Raw genomic sequence first — 21,489 nt, 5'->3', positions numbered from 1 at the left:
CGCACCTACCTGGCAGCCATTGGGGCTTACAGAAACTCTGACGAGAGTTTCTCCTCTTCCAACCCGATTGTCAAGAAGCATTTGACTGGTCTCGCCAGGCTCTACCCGACCATCGGGATGGTCGCACCCCGTGTGGGACCTCAACATAGTTTTGGGTGCCCTGGCGCACAAACCATTCGAATCAATGGCATCCCCAGATATCAGGCTGGTCACCATTAAGACAGCCTTCCTAGTCAGCCTCATCTCGGCTCGCGGAATCCATGCACTGGTTGCTTCAGCGCCATATAATCCCTTTTCACAGGGATAAATTAGTCCTGCGGACACACGGACACACCCAGCATTCCTACCTAAGGTGCCTTCCGCTTTCCATCTGAACAAAAATTGTGCTGCCTATGTTCTTTGCTGAGCCCAAAGATGAGGCAGAGTTCTGCACTGCCTTGATGCCAGGCGTGCCCTGACATTCTACTTGGACAGGACCACGGGTTTCCACAAGACGGATGCACTTTTTTTGGCAGATCAACACCGGGGTATCAGGCCTCCATAGCCAGTTGGATGGTCTCGTCCATCAAAGAAGCTTATGAGGGACAGCATAAGCCACTGCCGGCCAACATGCACGCCCACGCGTTCAGAGCCAAAGCAACGGCCATCGCTTTCCAGCGGCATGTCCCCTGTCCGGTTATAAGCAGGGCGGTCACATGGGCCACCTCTTCTGCTTTCTGCAAGCATTACTGTTTGGATGCCAGCTCTAGCTCAGACTCGGCCTTTGGCCAGGCGGTTCTTAGAAGCCTGCTTGCTTAAGAAGGGTCTCCTCTCAACCCTGGGGCTACACTCCGTTGTAATCGCCCATGCAGTATGGCGGAGAGGGGACGGGACGTACGAGTAATTTTGTTACTCGCTCTTAGTCCTTAGTCCCCTTTCCTCCATACGTCCCACCATCCACCCCCCCCCCCCCCCAATAAAATTGGTGTCATTAGGCAATGTTAAATCTATTGACGCGTCTATGGGGACTGAGGTGTGGTGCCGGAGGGCGGAGTCAGGGCAGTGCATGCTCCCAGGGCCGCACCCCTGTGCGCCTCTAAATTTAAAGGGGAGGGTTTTTTTCTGGTGAAAAAGGTTCCGTCCCTAGGAAGGGATGCCCATGCACAATGGAGGAAAGGGGATAGTCACTACGGTGAGTAATTTATAATTTTTAGAACGTATGGCACGTGTCCATTGTTAGCGAGGTTGTGTTAAAGGTTTCGGACAGGCCGTCGCATCGAGCTTGGCCGTTGGTGGGGGAGGTTGAGCTGCCCGGTATCTTCAATTCAGAGATGATTCTGTGTAGTTCCTTACTCAGGCTGCGAAGGTTCGTGATTCTGTTCCCATAAAACGCTTTACAATTTTCTGACCTGTAGGATATTGTCAGTCTTGAGAAGGAGGATTCATTTTGAGGGGTGGGGCTGGTTCTCTGAAGTCCGCTTCAGTCAGTGCTTGAGTGTTGTGATCGATTAGAGGTTGGTGGTGTACCATTTGAGGGTGTGGCCTGGTCTCTGAGAGGTTCGTTTTGTTGGAATGAGGGGTATGAGGGTGCTGGAGAGCCAGTTGTGGAAAGTTTGATGGAGGGGGGGATGGCCTTTCTGGATGGAGAGTACTGGGAGTGAGGTTGAGGAGGAACTTGGCTAGGTGTGTGTTGATGGTAACTTTGTTCCAATGAAAGGGGGGGGTGGATAGGAGGTGGTGGTGGTTGGCGATGGTGAGACATGGGAGGCCGGGAGGGAGAAAGATTGCTTAGTGATCTGTCCAGATTCGGGGGCGTGGAGGGAGATTGGATCTGAGATTTGTGGCGCTGAATACTGCATCAAGGGTGTCTGTGGCCTGCGGTGTGGGTCGTGAGGGATGAGTTGTTGGGTTGAGAGCTTCCAGGTTATCCATGATGGAGTAGGTCATAGGGGTTGAGGGGGTGTCAAACCAGATGTTGAAATCCCCTAGTGTGGCGAGAGCAGGGTGCTGGTTGAAGGTGGTTGATAGTGCGTCACTGATAGTCTGTGAAATTCCTGTTGTAGCCAGTGGGTCTGTATGAGAGTAGAAAGCTGGGGGGAGAGTTGGAATTTTACAAGCAGAGATTGACAATCTGTGCTGCAAGGTAGGGTGTCCTTAAATAGGACACAAATCTGGTGTTTCTGTAGGATGGCTAGTCCCCCCTCGTCTTCTGGGTCTGTTCTGGACAATCTGAGTGTATCCGATTTTTAAATCGGCAACGTTTTCACAAAAAGGTGTCAACTGGGCTTTAGACAGAAATGGGAATTAACGGTTTAGCCATGGCAGAGAGCTTAAATTATCTGATTTTAATTTACTTATTTGGGATTCAATATTAATTGTACATTTTAAAATCTGGCAGTATTCAAAACATTAACAGGAGCTACCAGTAACTATGGGAGCTCAAAGGCAATTTTCCTGGTGGTATTGTAGTTCATGTTTAATACCCAAGACTTCAAGATAATATCCCAAACGGAACCCGGAAATCATAAACAATAATCAGCTTTGGCATGAATAATATGCAGGTCGTGTAAAAAATGTCAAAGTACCAAGCTACTAGTCTGCCCTAAAATGTCACTTGCCACATCAATTCTACACATACACACAACGCACCATTACTTACTTGCCAAGTCAATTTTCACTAGCCAACGGGTAGTGGTGAGTGTTGGGGAGAATTCTCATTTCTGTGCCAATTCCCTTGAACCTTAGACTCACAGTTCTTTTGCTGGACTTAACTTTTAATTTGAACCCTGGAGTGAGTGAGTCCTTTTTCACACTCATGTGTCTTCATCTGATTTGGATTCTTTCCTTTATTTTTGGAGTCTGACAAACTCCATAGGCATCTACTTTTTGTATGGTGACACACAGCACCTTCAGTGCAGTGTCAGAGAAATCATTTCGATTTACATACCTTTTCTTGTGTCAACTACTGTTCCCAAGAATAATAAAGTGAAATACTTACCTTTTTCTCTTTGTAGGTCCAGCACCCCCCATCTTATGTGTAGTGCTGGGGCGGTTACTTAGCCGCTTATCCTACCTACTTGTGTAACATTTATTTTATGTTGCCCTCACTACTTCAAATGGCTGGTGGCAGTGGTTTAATTTTCCTACCATTGTGATTTTTTTTTTTACTGTAGGCTGAATTCTCAGCTGCAGCATAGCACCCATGGGTGACCATTTTGCCAAAATGGCCCGGCCTTCTTTTTTCACCATTTTCCAGTTGAGGTCTTTCTTGGGTTTTACTTGCGCACCAAGCCAGGTTTGAGCCCTTTGTTCGTTTTGCCTTTGGCGGGCTACAGTACTGAAACCCGCCTCTGGCTCCAGTGGGTCTGGAACTGCAGGAAGTTCCCTCAACTCCCAATTTCTTGGTCTTTAGGAATGCCTGAATGCACCCAGTCCTGATTGGCTGGCTGTCCTTTTAGGACAGCCACCCTGCTGTTTGAGTGACAACTAGACTGTGCATGAACGGGCGAAACCTGCTTAAAAGGTGAGTGTTTTGGGACTGGAGTGACCACTGGGAAGAACAACACAATGAAGAAAGTTTGAATTGCTGCATCCTACTGGACCTTTGAATTGCCAGTGAAGCCCTGCTGCTGTGCTGAAACTCCTTTTTCTGATCGACAGGAGAAGCTCCGGAGGGGACGACTTCTTCCCTTTGGTTAGTGGGATGAACTCCGCGGGACCATCTTCCCCGACCTGCTGTACTTCTTTGCTGCTGCAGGAACCGAGCACCAGGGATCGAGAAAGTCGTAGTCGAGTGCAACGTCTGCAAGCCGACCAGAAGCTCCAGGAGTCGCCCAAGGAATTTCCAGAAGCAAGACAACTAGACCTCGAGTCCCCTCACCAGAGTGCAGGACTCGAGGAGTGAAGGAAGCCCAACTGGTATCAAGATCCCCGGTGGTGCTGTTTACAGAGCGCTGCAACCACCAAGTGCTGCTGATCTGAAAAGAGCCCATAGCTGCTGCCGATCTCCGAATTGCTGCAGGAGGAGTCCTCCAGACGTTCTCCCTCTGATCCCCACGACTGATGCCCAGGAACCCAGGATCTGCATCACTGCAACCACAGCTGGACCACACTACTTCTAAACGAAGGTACTGTTCCGACTTGGGGTACTTGCCTCTGTGTCTTTAGCTTTGCTCTTCTCAGTTGAGACTTGCGCAGGGCTGCCCTTCACAAGTGTAACAGCTTGTGACCCTACAGTGATTTTTCTTCAAACAAACTCTCTAACTTTGTGCAAGACTTTGCTATCTAAGAAGTGCCTCAGCTCCATAGACTGTGCTCCAATTGACGTTGGCTGTCCTGGCTCTCTGCAGACTCTTCTAGTCCATTTGACTCTATTTACTGTCGCTCATAGGTGATAACTTTGCTTTTAACTATTATTGCTGGGAAAGGTTTTTATCTAGACTTTATTGGAAGATTTTAGTGCTCACGTGCTCCGTTTAACCTTTATCCTCCCCGTTAACTTTCCTTTCTACAAACCTTTGAATCTACAAAGTGTACTGGTGATATATAAATGCCATTACTGTCCTTGTTAGTAAAGTCAGCTCAAGGTGTAGGAAGTGTATAAAAAGCATCTGTAAAGAGGATCCATTAGCTTTGTGTTGGCTACTTGTATTTGTGGATTTCATTGCTACAGCTCACATTTACCCCTCTTGAGATAAGCCTGGCTGCTCAGTCACACTACCAACTTGTGTAGTACAGGCCTATACCAAAAGGTGGTTTACCTAATACCAAGAGGACGTGTTGTGTGGTGTCCCACAAGGTTACTACATCAATTCTTGCCCAACGGTGAGTGCACGTTTTATGACCTCATGCTGGTTATTAGCAGTGTTAAAGAGCTCTCTAATTAGTCAACAAAAATATTTATTAGTCATCTCGATTTTAAAAATAAATCTAGTGCTGCCAAAATAAATCAGTGTAACAATGCAAAATATTAATGGTTCTGATGGTCCATACATCAAATTCCTACATGAAAATGTAACAGTTTTCTAGCGCATTACTGAATTTTACCTATGAAACATCACATGTGTAAAATGCTTCTATCCTCCTATAACGGACCTTCATTATGGACAGTGATTTTCTTTTATTTTCGGTGTATGGTGTGCAAACCACTCGCATTTATAATGAACCTATTAAAATAACTTTTGCAATCTAAACAAAAATCTGTGAAGACTTTTCAGGAACAGCCAACGTTTTGGCACTGGGTCTATTTTTTATCAACCACTTGGTGTACTCTTGAAGGCCTTTCTTCCAAAGAATGATCCTTTTCTAGAATAATTTAAATTGTCTATACTGTTGTGATGAAGTATGTCTCCCGAACGTCCAAAATTAGTAGCGTCTTACAAGGAGCATTTTAAAAGGCTAAGCAGCCGCAACACCAAATCTGACGCATCGTGGGGGTTCCCTTGAAAACAATGAAGAGTTGCGATAAGTAATAATGTCCCCCAGCATTTTACGTAGCCCTCTATCCTAAAAAAAAAAAACAGAAAAATAGCTGCACTAATGTGCACATTTTAAAACTCCACACGTTGCCACGACAAGTGAGCTACACAGCTCGCCGAGTAGGGAACCTGTTTAGGAAAAGTACTCTGGGGAACCTTTTTAAGTCACCCTGACAGAATTGAGGGCCCCTGCAGGGGGATCGCATAGAGGGAGCATCCACTCTGAGGTCATAATCTGTGATGTGCACAGGCTCACATTTTCCGACTTGAGACCAATGACCTCTGCACCAACATCGAGGTGCACTTAACCCTTTACCCACCCAGACCCTGCCCCTCCCTTAGGCTTACCCAACAACCTCATTGTTTACCCTAAATTAATCTGCATGTAGATGTAGCAAAGACTGAAGTTCCGAAAGAGGCTCAAGACCTTACTTTTCTCATTTGCCTTCTCTCTCTCGCTTCCTTGCTAACTTGTCTGCGGGGGAGCCAAATGGTTGCTTGGTACTCTCTCACTGGGTACCGGGTTCCTCCATGACCAGTCTTCCTTGCTCTGCCTCCTGGCCTACCTTGCACTTAGGGGCTGTAACTGTAACCCCTACAGCCCTCCGCTGTTTAGGAGAATTCTCATAAATGTGCCAATTCCCTTCACTTTAGAGAATCCCAGCATTTTGAGGACTTGATTTTATTTTTTTTACTTGGAAATAGTATCTTTTTACCCACTCATGTATTTTGATGTGTTTTACTCTTGTGTTCTTTGATTATGGGATTTTAGATAACTCCATACACATCATCTTTTTCATGTGTGTCATACAGCACCCTCATTGCAGTCAAGCGGGGAAGCCTTTTAGGCTGTCCCAAGGTTTAAATACCTTCTCTGGGATAAACTACTGTTTCCCAGAGAAAGTAAAGTGAAATTCACTCTACTAGTCTTTTTAAATTCCTAGACCCAGCACACCCTATCTTACAATAGTGCTGGAGGGGTTACCTAGTATCCCCTCTGTCTAGAAACTCATGTAGCAGTCAAATGCTACCCTTTCCTCTCGAAATGGCTGGTGGCAGTGGTTTTACAGCGAACTACCATGATTTTTCCTGACCGAGAACACCGGTAGCGTTAAATCGCAGAGCCATGTTTTTCAATATGGTGTCTGAGCCTCCTTTGTTTAAACAGGTCCCGGTCTTCTTTTTTCGCCATTTCTTTTTGGAAAGGTCCTTCTAGAGTTTGTCTCTGCGCGCCAAACTAGGTTTGTTCCCTTTGTTTCTACGCCTTTGGCGGGCTTCAGGACAGAAGACCGCCTAGGCGCCCGAGTGTCTGGGGTGGGCTCGAAGTGAGGGAGGTACCCGAAACTCCCTGTGCTTAGTCTCCTAGGAGAACCAAATGCACTCTGGCGTGATTGGCTGGCTGACTGTCCGGCAAGGACAGCCACACTGCTGGATGAGTGGCAGCTAGGCTGGAATGAATGGGAGAAAACTAAATAAAAGTAAAGTCTCTTGGCTTAGAAGGCAGAGTCGACCACTGGAACGAAAGAACTGAAGACTAGCTTGAAGAAGATGGTTGCTGCAACTCCTGGACCATTGGTTTGCCCGGTGAAGCCCTGCTGCAGGTCCGAATCACCAAGTTCATCTTGACAGAGAAGCCCCTGCAAGGATGACTTCTCCCTTTTGAGTTGGTGGGACCAATCAACTCGAAACCTAAGCCACCTGGATACCATTCTCGGCGCTGGTTGTATTTTCCTTACCGTGCTGCAGGAAACTGAATAACCAGGGAATGGGACACCAGTTTGTGTGCTTGTCTACAGCTACCGGAATTGAAGATTTGCCAGCTTGGTCACCAGTCCCCGTGCAGTGCAGGAGTCCCCCGGCGTCCTCCCTCTTGTCCCCATGACTGAGGCTCGGGAACAACAAGATCTGCAGGAACAGACGTCTTCAGCTGCATCTTTTTCTTCATTGTAAGGTGCTGTGAAAACCTGATCGAGAGAACTTACCTCTCACTGCGGAAGTGCTTGAAACTTTGGCAACTTGCAGGCCTAATCGGCTTGTGACCCAGCATATGATTCTTTCTTTTATCGAACCGTGGCAAATACTTTTCCGTTTAACTACCAGAACTGTTTTATCCTATACAAGACTCTAGCCCATTGACTTTGGCCTACCCATTGCATTGAATTGACTCCCCTGGTGAACTCCAACTATTTGCACTGATTAATAATAATTGTAACCTTTTTATTATCATATGCCTTTTTGCTCCTACTTCAAATACTCTGCATGCCATTTTGCTCCTCCAAAGTAGTTTTACCCTTTCAGGCTCTGAGGCATTTAAAGTACTAAAGTATATTTGTGTATGATAACTTTCCTCCTTCTAGTGAATGCTTTATAACTGACTGTGGAATACATTAATAAGTGTTTTACCAAGAAACCTTGAGCGTAAGAGTTTTTGAACACTTGTGATAGACCTGTGTAACGTCATTACAGCTCACATTCCCTCTTGAGATCAGCCTGGCTGCTCAGCCCGCTACCAAAAACTCTGTGGTACAGACTTATTACCAAAGGTTGGTTTTGCTTACACCTGTAGTCCTAGTTGTGTGTAGTGGTTCCAGAGGGTACGGCATACAAACTTTCCCTAACACCCGCCTCCTTGCACTTGCCCAGAGCCACGCTGCTTTGGCTGCACTTACTAAGGACCATGCTGCCCTGATCGTACTCTCCTCCCCCCCCCCCAAACGTTCCCCTGCACTTCTCGTTGTTGTACATGCACGATCCTAATGTCACAAGGCACAGTAGGATTGTTTGTATTGACTCTATTCCCCCCCCCCCGTCTTGTGGCGCCCAGAAACACTTTTGTATATGCTCGTTATAAATACCATATCATATTAAATTTGATTACATTTATTTTTAATCTGTATAATGCAGGTAGGTAAAAAAAACCAAAAGCTGTATACTGACACTCAAGGTGCTCTTTTTTTTTTTTTTTTTTTTTTCTTCCTAGATTCGGGTTTTCTTTTCCTCTTTCTACCAGTTCAAATGCGCAAAGCCATGAATACAAAATAATTCACAGCCCAATAAGTTTTTGCTGTGGGTCCCAACACCCCCTCCCACCCCCTTCTCTGATCAGCAAACCTTGTAATAAGTGGCTCCAAATTAAATGTTCACTCCACTGGCCGTATTCCCGACCACCCCGATCGTCTTCACAGCAGCTAGCGGGGCAAACTCCCAACATGTTTCTTTAACGTTTCTTTCAGACACCGTCTCTCCTATAATCTCTCTAAATCCAGAATATGTATCTGTTCAGTTTACAGAGTGATGACCTTCAAGGGCTTGCTAAACCAGCTCATACGAGACGTAGGGACAGCTGGCAGAGTGACAAAGGATTGTCTCCTCGAACTCCAAAACAGCATCGGTTAAGTGTGGATGCTAATCTTCAGATTCCTAAAGAGTTATCTTCTGTAAGCAAAGGAGAATTGCTTAAAAAGGTAATTAATCCACCCGTGTATGGAACATTTGTTTTTCTTTTTGTATCTCCCAATTCTCATATATATATTTTTTTCTTTCCGTAGGCTAATGATCGGTTGACCTCTGGAGAGATAACCCAGGAGGAGTTCCTTGTTGTGGCACATAAGATTCGTCAGCTCTTTCAGTATCAAGAGGAAAAGCATAGATTTAGCGTTTGGGGCAGTCCTACTGAAGAAAAGAGTGGATTAAAAAAGGAATCTCTGCTGTCTAATGCTGAATCAACATATTATAAACATAAGGCACAATTAAAGAGAACACAAGTGCATCATTTCTCTAGATCTGATATCCCGTCCAGTGATTTAATTAACCGCGCGGATGATGATGCTCTTGGTCGAGATAGTGATAAAAGTAAGCATGGTGGTCGATTTGTTGTGGGACCAGTTGACAGAAAAGAACAGTTTGGTGAAAAATTAAGACGGCATTCTCCTGCTTCAAGCAGTAGAGCTTATAGAGATCTTTCTCCAATTGAGAGCAGACGCCGGCTAAACGAGCAAGGGGATGTAAGCAAAGGGACAAAAAGTTGTAAAAGTTATGACAAAGTGCCGTTTGAGACCTGGAGCGAGCCTGCTGATGAATTCAGAAAATCACCTCGACATCTGGTGAGGAATGTGCAGGAATTCCTCACTCCTGAGAGAGAGTTAGATGGAATTCAAGACTACGATTGTGAAGAGAGATTGAAGTTTGGATTGACAGGTATGTATCTTTATGGAAAGGTTGCTTTGTTGCTTCAGATATATGAAAATCACTTTTCCCGCATTAGTTGGAAGCTATCCAACCGAACTGCAGAGGTTTGTTGCTGTATTATCTGCTTCTATTGCAAATGTGTGTTTTGACATTTGAGTGCAATATAAATGGAGTGCAACACATTTTTTTTTAATTCTCATCAGTGAGGCTTGGTCTCGGCTAAATGATAGTACTGGCATGATAAGGCAGAAAGCCCCACCCTTTCCCAAATGGTTGAATCTAAAACAGCAGGGCATATCTGAATAAGAAGTTTGGTTGCTGCACTAATTTCCTTTTATGCCATATAAGAAATCCTTTTATGAATGGTTTATAAAAATGAAATGCAAAACTGCATAAGTGAAATGGGGTAGCCTCTCTGAAGTTGAAAATTCACTTAAAATTAAGTATTGTGGCCTCTAGACCGCAACATTAATGGTTAGTCTTGCATTCTGCTTTTCTTCAACTGTCTAGTAAGAACACCAGTGCTTTCAACGGTAAGAAAAGCTAATCTAGAGATGCTTGGTAGTGCTTGGATTGAGCTTGACTGCAGTGTTCTCTTTCTAGGTCCAATGCGATTGGCTGGTCTCACTATTCGTGGTCTCCTTGGAACGAAAGTCTGAGCAATGGGAGAGGGGGCCCGCAGGGGGCAGGGGAGTGAGGGTTGCTGAGGGGGGAGGAGGGCAATACCGCCGGCATTGGTGGATAGGACTGTTTGCGTCAGGGTTTCTTTGCGCCTATCTATAGTGTAGTGTGCAAGAGGAGGTGGGGGAAGCCAGGTTTTGAGCACCTTTTTTGTCAATATTGAGAATGTGCAGCGGTAGGGAGTTCCAGATGATCAGCGCTTGGATGGAGAAAGATGATCCACCCAGCACCCAGTCTGGAGGAGTTGTAATGTGGGACAATTAGGAAAGATGCTGTGCCAGAATCGAGAGTCCTAGAGGGTGGTTGCAAGTGATTTTTTTAAGGCATTCCTGGCCAGTGTTGTGGGTGATGCAGATGGCTTTAAAGATGGTGTGTCGACCAATGGAGAGCTTACTGTAGGGCTGATGTGTTCTCTGAGAGGTAGATTAATGAGCATGCAGACAGCAGCGTTTTGGATTCTTTGCGGTTTCCTTAGCTGAAACGCTGGTGTGCCTAGGCTGAGGCAGGGTGTAGTCCAAGCCGGAGAGGATGATGGAGATGATGGCAGAGAAACAGTAAGGATAGACAAGGTAAGGGAAGATGCGCCTGAGGATGCATAGATGGAAGAAACAGGTTCTGGGTACGGAGTTGATGTGTTGGGAGAGGGATAAATCCATGTCCAGTGTGCAGCCTAGGTTTTTCACTGAGGTTGAGGTTGCTGTTGGGGGGTCCTAGGGATTGTGGCCAGGGAATAGGTTGGGGGAGAGAAGCGCTGCTTTCCCTCAGACTAGGATTTGCCTTCCCAGGATTGAGGATGAGGTGGTTGGTTGTCATCCAGTAGTTAATATCAGAGGCATGATGACAGATCTGGGTGGTTGCAACCAGGGGATTTTAAGGATGATCTGGGCATCTGTGTAGTTGTAGCAGGTGAGATTGTGGGAGTGGATGAGTGCAGGGAGAGGGTTTAGATAGATGTTGAAGAGCAGGGGAAATAGGGATGCTCCTTGAGGGACCCCTTTTGTTACTGGTCGTGAGATGGAGGTGAACGGGTGGAGGAGCATAATTTGTGAGCGATTGGAGATGGAGGAGATCCAAGCAAGGGCAGTGTCTTTGATTCCTAATGCGTATAGCCTGTCTAGGAGGATGGTGTAATCGATGGTATAGATAGTGGCAGAGAGATCAAGAAGGATGGGTACAGCGCAGCCTTCTGCATCGCCTGTTTTGGTCGTCCCAGATGGACACTAGGGAGGATTCTGTTCTTCGGAGCAGTCTGAAGCCAGATTGCGCAAGGTCCAGAGGGTCGTTGGTTTCAGTGACAAGGCCAAGTTGCTTGTATGCTTTGAGGTCCATGTGTGTTGGCCATATTGGAGATCGGCTGGTAGTTGTGGGGGGAGGTGGGGGAGCAAGAGGATTTTTGGGTGGTTTGATATGAGGTTTTTAGGGCTTCCGGGAAGGTTCCTCATGTTGGTGAGTCGTTGAGGATTGAGTGTGTAATACTGCCTGCACAGATTAAGGTTAGGATGTACTTCTACGTCCCATCCCCTTTCCTCCATACTGTATGGGCGTCCCTCGCAAGGGATGGAAGACTGCACCTTTTTCACCAGAATAAATCTCCTACCCTGTAAATTTGGAGGCACACGGGGGGTGCGGCCCTGTCGCAGGCACTCCACTGCCTTCGCCTACTGGTGCCAGTCCTCTTTTCTGCGTTGACTGGAGCGGACCGCTTTCGCCAGCGCTCCAGGGTTTGGCTTCAGCCTTGTAATTTCACATGCTCTTCCCGGGGTACTGTCTTTTGGTCTTTAATCGGGTACTTGGTCCTCTGGCGCCACGCTCCTCCCCGGCACATGTCGACATCAGCGGGTGTCCAGCCTGTGAGGGGCTCTTCGCTACGTCCGACCCCCATGATCTTTGCCTCTGCTGCCTTGGCCCCGATCACGGCTGGCAGGGTTGTACCGCATGCAACATGCTTACACCGCACGCTCTGAAGAACAGTTTAGCTCGGTGGAGAGAGCTCCTCGAACGATCGCCTCCAGAGGACTTAAAGAACTTCGTCAATCACAAGTCAAGGCTCAAGGTAGGGCCACTTTTTTCATCTGCACCCCGCAAAGGCAACTTTTTCTCCAGGACTCATCCGAGCGGGAGGGACCGTCCAGGTTCTGAAACCAGCACAGGTACTGAGGCTGCTTCAGCTACCGGCTGCCAGGCCGAGGGGTTGCTAGATTAGGTTGGCTGCCAGGCCGAGGGGTTGCTAGATTAGGTTGATGAGGGACTGCAAAGTTATTACTGGGTGTCTATCCGAGGGGCTACGCCTTACTACCAGACAAGTGTCTGAGGGGGCGCCTCTACGCAGCACTACCGGCGACACAGCCAAGGGCACTACGCCTACCAGACCTCGTCCTGTACTGTAGGGGTAGCCCTCAAGCTCCACCATCAAGGAGGCTTATGAGGGGCAGCACAGACCACTCCCGGCAAACCTGCATGCCCATGCTATCTGAGCCAAGGCCAGGGTTGTGGCTTTGCAGAGGCACGTTCTGTGGCAAGTCATCAGTAGGGTGGCTACATGGGTCACTACTGCTTAGATGCCAGCTCCAGGTCGGATGCAGCCTTTGATCAGGCAGTCTTAAGGAACTTGTTTTCTTAGGAGGGGTAACCTGTCCACCCTGGGGCTACATTCAGTTGTAATATTGAGGAAAGGGGTCGGGACGTAGGAGTAATTAGAAGTTTCTCAACGCAGTGACTAACGTACTCCTAGTCTATAGTCCCCTTTCCTCCATACATCCCACCATCCTACCCTTAATAAAACTGGTGTCATTAGGCATTGGCAATATTGTGGACGTGTCAGAGGGGACCGAGTGGCACTGGTGGGCGGAGTCTGGTGAGTGCATGCTCCCAGGGCTCGCCCCAGTGCGCTTCTAAATTTAAAGGGAAGATTTTTTGCTGGTGAAAAAGGTTGCTTCCCGTCCGTAGCAAGGGATGCCCATACAGTATGGCGGAAAGGGGACTATGGAATAGGAGTAAGTTAGTCATTACAGTGAGTAACTTATAATTGATTGATCGGCTGGCTGTCCGGGAAGGACAGCCACCCTGCTAGGTGATTGACAGCCTAGGGCTGTGAATGAATGAGAATGAGCTTAAAAGGCGAGGTTCTTGAGACTACAAGCACAGTCGACCACTAGAAGAAACGTCCAAAGAAGAAACCGGGAAGAGAAGCCTGCAGCAAACTTCTTGGATCTCGAAGTGCCTGGTGAAGCACTGCTGTTCTACAGCACTTTTTTCAAATCGACAGAGAAGCTCCGGACAGAATGACTTCTCCCCTTGGGCTAGTGGCACCAACTAGCCTCGAGTGTTCAACCCCTGACTTGCTGTGCCTCTCCAGTGCTGCAGAAACCCAATGCCATGGGTCGAGTGTCCATTATAGAGTGCAACGTCTGCCACGGAACAAATCTGGCCAAAACCCCCGGGAGCCTCCAAAGGACCCTCCAGAAGCAGGAAATCCCCAGAGTCCAGGACCGAGGGAGCAAGGAAAGTCCAACCAGGGATATTGGGTCTCCATCAGTGCTGTTTGAAAGGCGCTGAAAGCATGAAGAACCGCTGAATTGAAGAAAATTCATAGCTGACGATGACCTCTCCCGAGTACTGCAGCAGGAGCCCGCCAGACGTCCTCCCTTTTGTCCCCACGATTGAGGCCCAGGAACAAGGCCTGCTTGGCTGTAGCAAGGCGGAATCCAGCTGGAACACTTTCTTCAAACCAGAGATACTGTGGGGTCTTGGGATATTTACCTTATTTTATTAAGTTGTGCTTTCTCACTTGAGAAGGGCACTGGCTTAACATTTGGAGTTGTTCTCCACTCCCCTTGCACAGGCTTAACAGCTTGTGTTCGTCCAGTGATTTTCTTGAACTATCTAACTTTATTTGTCATGTATATAGTGCTCTATATATATTATTTGTATGATCTCAAAGCGCTTGTGGGTTGAACGCCCTTTTGGACCGTAGTCCCGGTCGAGTGAGTAGGGTAGCGTAGGGTGTTTGGGTGCACTCAATATGTGAGCAGCTGATGAGATTGCCTGGTGATAGCTGCAGCCTTACATTAGGTGCTATGATAGTGAGAGAATGTGAGCAGATTGGTGGTTGGTTTCCAAGATTTTCTGGCAGCATTAGGCCTGTGTAGGACGTTTGTGTGCAGGTAGGCGTTTTTTCTTCTAGTGGGGGTATAGCTGCTTTTTGGCAGGATGTTGAGATTTTCATGGAGTATTGTTCGGATGTGAGCAGCTGGGCTGAAATTGATCAAGAGTTATAGCTGCGCTCTATTGTGTGTAAAGTAGAGCGTGAGCATATTGGTAGGAGAGGTGAGTGTCTGGAGTGGATGTTCTTTTCTTAAGAGCCTACTGTTTCAGGATTACATTCTGGGTCTGGATGAGCTGGTAGCCGTCATCTTGCTGTTTTGCGGTCACTGCACTCTGAAGTAGAATTCACAGCTAGGAGCAGAGTAAGCTGTTCGAGGGGATTGGGTCCTCCCACGTATTCCATATCTATGACCGTAATCACCACAGCTGTGCTGCTTCGGAAAATCTTTCGGCGTCCTGCGTCGATACACCGCCCTCGAGGACCTCCTACGACGGCCAACGTCACCGGATGTTATGAGTAGGATAGGATGCACGACGCCCGTAGCCTCAGCTCCGTTTTTTCCGTGAACGTGTTCGCTTCGGGAATCTCGGCGCACCTCGATTCTTTGGAGTTTCTGTTTCCCGGTTCTTCGAACCTGTTCGTTTTTTGAAGTTTCTTCTTCGCAATGGATGTCTACCTCTTCCACCCCAGGTCCGGGCGGCTTGGACTGCTCTGGAGAGTCTCCCGGCAGTGGGCAAGTCTTTGCCGTGAAAATACTGCCCAGCCAGTAGCGACCCTTGCTACTTGTCCAAGCACCCCACTCCAGAGAGTTTGGTGGTGCAGGCGGCTATGGCCCCGGCAAAGCAGGAGTCATATCCTACCATCCCTCCTGATGGGGACGACCAGCGTTTTGACGGCTGGGCGAAGAAAGTGTTTTCTTCAGGGGGTATGGCGCTTCAGGCAGCCAACTCCATATGTGTCTTGTCACGTTTCACGCACTCTCTGTGGAACTGTTTCCTTAGCGGCTGAGCATATTCCCGAAGGGGACGAACATGATGGTTTCCTTGACATGGTTCAGGATGGCAAGGAAGCCATGTGTGAGGCTGTTCAGTCGGGTTTGGACATGGCAGATTGCGTCAGCCGGTCCATGGCGGCGAGCACCGTGATACGCAGGTTTGCGTGGTTGCGGAAGTCGGGGTTTGCTCCTAGCCAGGCTCCTCAACATGCCCTTTGACGGGGAACATCTTTTTGGCAGCAAGGCTGACGAGAGCCTTGAGAGGTTGCAGACCTCAAAAGCTGCAGCGAAGTCGTTGGGCGCTGCAGTTCGCCAACCTCCGCCTTTTCGTCCTAAGGGACAGAAATGGAGGGGAGGTTCCTTTCGTTATTACTCATCCTTTGGTAAAGCGAGCGAAGCTGCCAGTCAAAGGGCCCACCGTAGGAGTGCCAGAGGTGGAAAACAAGGTACTTGAGGTGCCAAGGCCGCTTGGGCAGTTGCCTCTTTGCCCTTAGGCAACGCCGCAGCCGCTTCAACTCAGTCATGAGGCCATGTCCCATGGTTCACCAGTTGGGGGAAGGATGGCGCAGCATCTTGCAGAGTGGCACGCCATTACTTCAGATGTATGGGTTCTGGAGATGATAGCCCACAGGTACTGTCTTCCTTTCCGGCAGAGGCCTCAAGACAATCCACCAGGGAATCTCTTTGAAGAGTCCGGATCTGCTCCTTGCACAGGAAATTCAATCCCTGCTGGAGAAAGGCGCCATAGAACTGGTGCCTGTAGCGGAGAGGAACAAGGGATGGTATTGCCCTTATTTTTTGATTTCTAAGAAAGACGGGGGATTGAGACCCATCATGGACTTGCGCGGTTTGAACAAACTCCTCAGGAAGGACAAGTTCAAGATGGCTACTCAAGTCCTCCAGGGCCTTAAACTTCAGGACTGGTTGGTGTCTCTCGACCTCAAGGATGCTTATTTTCATGTGCCGATACATCCAAAGCACAAGAAGTACCTGAGGTTCGCGATTGGCGACTCGCACTTTCAGTTTCGGGTCCTGCCTTTGGGATTGACCTCCGCCCGAGGGTCTTCACCAAGCTCATGGTAGTGGTGGCAGCGCACCTCAGGAAAGGGGGGGGATTCACGTCTACCCCCACCTGGACGATTGGTTGATCAGGGCGCGCTCTCCCGAGCAAGTCCTGGATCATCTGTCGGTCACCTGCCACTCCCTCCAGAAGCTGGGCTTCTCCCTCAACTTCAAGAAGTCCCATTTGACACCAACTCGGAGGCTCCAGTACATCGGAGCAGTGCTCGACACGTCCATGGGGCAGTGTTTTCCTCCCCAGGTGAGGGCTCATCACATTCAGCAGATGGTGCACAAGTTTCAGCTTGCCCAGAGTCTCCCATGGTTCGAGTTCTTGAGATTGCTCGGCCTCATGGCATCCTGCATTCTTCTGGTGCCAGAGGCCAGGTTGTGGATGAGATCTTTGCAATGGGCACTCAAGCTCCAGTGGTCTCAGTCCTCCGGCAGAATGTCAGACCCTGTTCAGGTGCCGTACTCGGTCGCCCAGGACCTTCTGTGCGTGGCCGTCGAAGACAATCTGATGAAGTGGGCTCCATTTTGCCTACCCTGGCCGGAGGTGACGATCGTGACGGACGCATCCCTCACGGGATGGGGAGCTCATGCCAACGAGTTGAGTCAGCGGTCGTTGGTCTCCGTCTGAGTCCAGACTCCATATCAATCTGTTGGAGCTGAGGGCTGTCAGGGTAGACCTGAAGGCTTTTCTGCCGACTGTGCGAGGGAAGAATGTCCTGATCCTGACAGACAACACGGTGGCCATGCACTACCTCAACAAAAAGGGGGGGGCAGGGTCATTTCCTCTGTGCAGGGAGGCGATGCAGCTCTGGTTCTGGGCAATCCAGCAGGAAGTTTCAATCTTATCAGTTCATCTGGCCGGAGACTAAAACGAGACGGCGGACGCTCTGAGCAGGCAGAGCGTGATATCTCACGAGTGGGAGTTGGCTCAGGAGATTCTCCTGGAGATCTTCGTCCTTTGGGGGACCCCTCAAGTGGATCTCTTCGCCTCCAGTGTCAACCGGAAGTGCAAAAGGTTCTGCTTGCGGGAATTTCCTCCAAAAGGAGCCTTAGGAGACGCGTTCGTGGTGGAGTGGTCATTCCCACTGCTGTACGCGTTTCCTCCCGTCATCCCGCTAGTACTGCAGAGGTTACGGAGGTTCGGTTCCCGGATGATCCTCATTGCTCCGGCGTGGGCCCGGAGGACGTGGTACCCGGACCTTCTCGACTTGTCCAATCTGCTCTCACGGGAGGGGGGGGTCGGGTTCTCCATCCAGAGGTCCGATCCCTCAACCTTCACGCTTGGTTTCTGAAAGGTTGAGGTATAAGGATTGGGACCTCCCTGAAGACGTGATGGAGGTGTTGCTCTCGGCCAGACGGCCAGCAACAAAGTCCCTGTACCGTTGCCGTAAGTTCTGCGACTGGTGCAGGGTTCAGAATGTGGATCCTTTTTGCATGCGACATTCCCATGGTTCTGTCTTTTTTGCTTTCTTTGGCCCACAGGGGCTTGCAAGTGGGTGCCGTTAAAGGTTACCTGGCGGCGCTGTCCATATTTAAGCGCTCGTCTGAAGAGTTCCTATTTTAAAATTCCTTTTAATTCCTTTAATTTCTCAGTTTCTAAAAGGGCTCACTAATGTGTTCCCTCGTCACCTTTCCAGGTGCCCGGTTGGTATTTGAAACTTGTTATCAAGTTTCTGATGGGTGCTCCGTTTGAGCCTTTGCATTCATCCCCTTTGAGACTGTTAACTCTTAAAACTGTATTTTTGGTTGCGGTCACTTCCGCTCGCAGAGTGAGTGAGTTACAGGCACTTTCAGTTAAGCCACCCTTCACTGTATTTCATAATGACAGGGTTGTTCTTAGAGTTCGTCCTTCCTTTCTTAGGTGGTGTCGGAATGTCATTTAGGCCAGAAGGTTGTTGTTCCGGCGTTTTAGCCTCCTCCACATCCTGGTAAGGAAGAGGAGAGGCTACATAGGCTTGATCCTAGGAGAGCGTTAAGCTTTTATATTTCACGCACGTCCCGGGTCAGAGTGGATGATCAACTCTTCATTGGTTACGCTGGTAAGCGTTTGGAAAAGCTGTGACGAAACACTGTCTCGCTGGATTATTTTTGCTGAGTGTTACCGCTTGGCGGGTAAGGACCCACCGGTCGGCTTACGGGCCCATTCTACCAGGGGTATGGCCGCCTCTACTGCCCTACAGAGGGGTGTTCCTATTCGTAAAATCTGTGATGCAGCCACCTGGGCTTGGGTCCATACTTTTGTACGTCATTATTCCCTCGATTCCATCCAGGTGCAGATCTGGCCTTTGGCAAGGCGGTCCTTTACTCCGCAATTTGATTGGGCATTCAAAATTTCTGTTTTCTAAATTTCTTTTCCCACCTCCTTGCATTGGTACTGCTTTGGGAGTCTGTCATAGATATGGAATACGTCGGAGGACCCAAACCCCTCGAACAAGTTACTCTTACCTGGTAACGTTCTTTCGATAGGATGGTCCGACGACGTATTCCATATCGCTCCCTCCCTGCCTTCCCCACTACAGAATTTCTTATGCGATTGCAGCTTAAGTTTCCTCAAGGCTTTGTGTGGTCAGACTGGCAGAAGACTGGTGCCACACGTTCTGGGGAAAAAACAACTGAGGCTACGGGCGTTGTGCGTCCTACTTAGAACGTCATCGACGCAGGACGCAGACGCCGAAAGATTTTCCGAAGCAGCACAGCTGTGGTGATTACTGTCATAGATATGGAATACGTCGTCGGACCATCCCATCGAAAGAACGTTACCAGGTAAGAGAGTAACTTGTTCTTTGCTCGGACAGGGATTATTTTTAGGCCGAGCATTATGGATCTCAAAGGCCCGGGTTCCACGTCACTTGATGTGGTCTGTGGTGGGTTGCAGGATATTTGGTTATAGGGCAGGAGCTAACTCGCACTAATGTAGTCACATCGTGCTCATTTTCCCGGTCACTGGTGGTCTTTAATGGAGGGTTGCAGGGTATTTGGTAGTAGCACAGGAGTTATTTCTCACCAGCGTAGTAACATCAGGGCAGTGAGGTTATAGGATAGACTGGACAGAGGCAGTGTAGAGTCCAGGTGTTCTGGCACCTGGTGGGGGGGGGAGGGGGGCGAGATAGTCTTTGGTGTGTAGTTGTGACAAGGTATAGAGTGAACCGGTAGTCCTTGTTAGGCTTGAGAAGCTGCTAGGCTTGTGTAGTAGACTTGTGAAGCGGAGAGTCAGCAATTGCAATCTTGGCACCTGCAGGACGCTAAGGTGGCCATCAGTCGTGTCCATTCCATAATTCTGTTTTAGTGACTCATTGGTCGATTTCTGAGATCTTTGTTCGGTATCTCTTTGAACATTTGTTCACAGGCTGTAGTTACTTTCCTAAGTAATGACATTGAAGCTGCTGTCGCCCAATCTCCATCACTCCCTTTCTGGGCAAGCTCCTGGAGAAACTGGCCATCTCCCAGCTTAATCTCCTCACGGAATCTGTTGGTTGTCTTCATGACCATCAGTCTGGCTTCAGGGCTTCCAGAAGCACGGAAACTGCTCTCCTGAACATCCGTGAAGACCTGCTCTACAACATTTACTCGAACACCCCCTGTGTCTTCATCCTGCTTGATCTCTCTTCTGCCTTTGACACCGCCAACCATGCCATCGTGCTCAACAGTCTCAGTGACAACCTGGGTATCACTTTTCAGGCTCTGGCGTGGCTGACTTCCTTCCTCTGTGACCGACCCTCCCAGGTCCAAATTGGGTCCTTCCTCTCTATCTTTTTCTCTACCTGTGGTGTCCCCCTGGGGTCTAACCTCTCTTCCTGGCTGTTCAACCAATACGTGGCACTCCTTGCCCACTGCATTGCCACTCTGCCCCAACTTCCAGTGCAATGCGGATGACACCCAGCTCCTTTTCAGGCTACCTTCGGCCACCTCTTCTCCCTCCCTCATCTCTTCTCCCTCCCTCATCTGACTGTCTATCCAGGAGTGGTGCCTCACCAATGACCTCTGCCTTAATGCCAGTAAGACTGAGATTCTCCTCATAGGCACACCCTTTCTCTCCTTTCCTGTCACTCTCTGGCCAACCTCTCTTGGCCCTCTTCCTGCTCCCACCTGCGAGGTTAAAAACCTTGGGGTTATCTTCGACTCCACACTCCTCTCCTCACATCTCTGACGTCTCTAAGAAGTCACACTACCAGCTGCCTCCTCAGAGGCATTCTTCCTTGCCTCTCCTTCCCCCAGAAGCTCACTGTCGGAAGAGCTCTGGTTCTCTCCAGGCTGAATTACTGCAACAGCCTCTTTTTAAATCTGCCTGCCACTACTCTCCGCCCTTTGCATCTAATCCAGAACAAGACTGCAAGACTTTTCCTTGGCCTCAAGCCCAGGGATTGTTAAGTCACACTACCAGCTGCCTCCTCAGAGGCATTCTTCCTTGCCTCTCCTTCCCCCAGAAGCTCACTGTCGGAAGAGCTCTGGTTCTCTCCAGGCTGAATTACTGCAACAGCCTCTTTCTAAATCTGCCTGCCACTACTCTCCGCCCTTTGCATCTAATCCAGAACAGGACTGCAAGACTTTTCCTTGGCCTCAAGCCCAGGGATTGTATCTGAAATCACTGCACTGGCTCACAGTGGCTGCGAGGATTAAGTTCAAAACCTTATGCATTGTCCACAAGACCTTCTGGGGCACAGGGCCTCAATACCTCCAACTCTCTCTCTTCCTAAATATCTTCCTTCTCGTGCTCTCCGCTCATCCGCCTCAAACTCCCTCCGGGTCAGTCGCTTCTCCAAGCAAAGAGTCGATGGTAGATCTTTCTTCGGCTGGGGAATCCCTCTGGAACAGCTTCTCTGCCTCCCTTAAACTTGAGGAGAACCATCTCCGGTTCCAGAAGCACCTCAAAACCTTTCTCTTTGCTTCTGCTTTTTCTCCTCCTCTCCCCTGCTGACCTCCTTGCTTTAACCGGAACTGCACTGGTTTATCTGGACACCCTCTGATCTCGGGCCCAGGTACCTCACCCGCCAGTC

At 48.9% G+C, this 21,489-nt stretch overlaps 1 protein-coding gene across 1 annotated transcript in view; it reads left to right on the top strand.

Moving 5' to 3' along the window:
- PCF11 (PCF11 cleavage and polyadenylation factor subunit) overlaps positions 1-21,489 on the top strand; it is a 498,315-nt gene that overhangs the window by 123,826 nt on the left and 353,000 nt on the right. Inside the window, exons 6-7 of the mRNA XM_069639870.1 lie at positions 8,740-8,920; positions 9,005-9,653. Coding sequence (XP_069495971.1) covers positions 8,740-8,920; positions 9,005-9,653 — 830 coding nt within the window. The remainder of the gene's footprint in view (positions 1-8,739; positions 8,921-9,004; positions 9,654-21,489) is intronic.

Source organism: Ambystoma mexicanum, chromosome 7q, assembly GCF_040938575.1.
Source record: "Ambystoma mexicanum isolate Mex_15411 chromosome 7q, UKY_AmexF1_1, whole genome shotgun sequence".
NCBI classification, from domain to species: Eukaryota; Metazoa; Chordata; class Amphibia; order Caudata; family Ambystomatidae; genus Ambystoma; species Ambystoma mexicanum.
The sequence above is the reverse complement of the archived record's forward strand: the minus strand, read 5'-3'. Positions and strand labels throughout refer to the sequence as shown.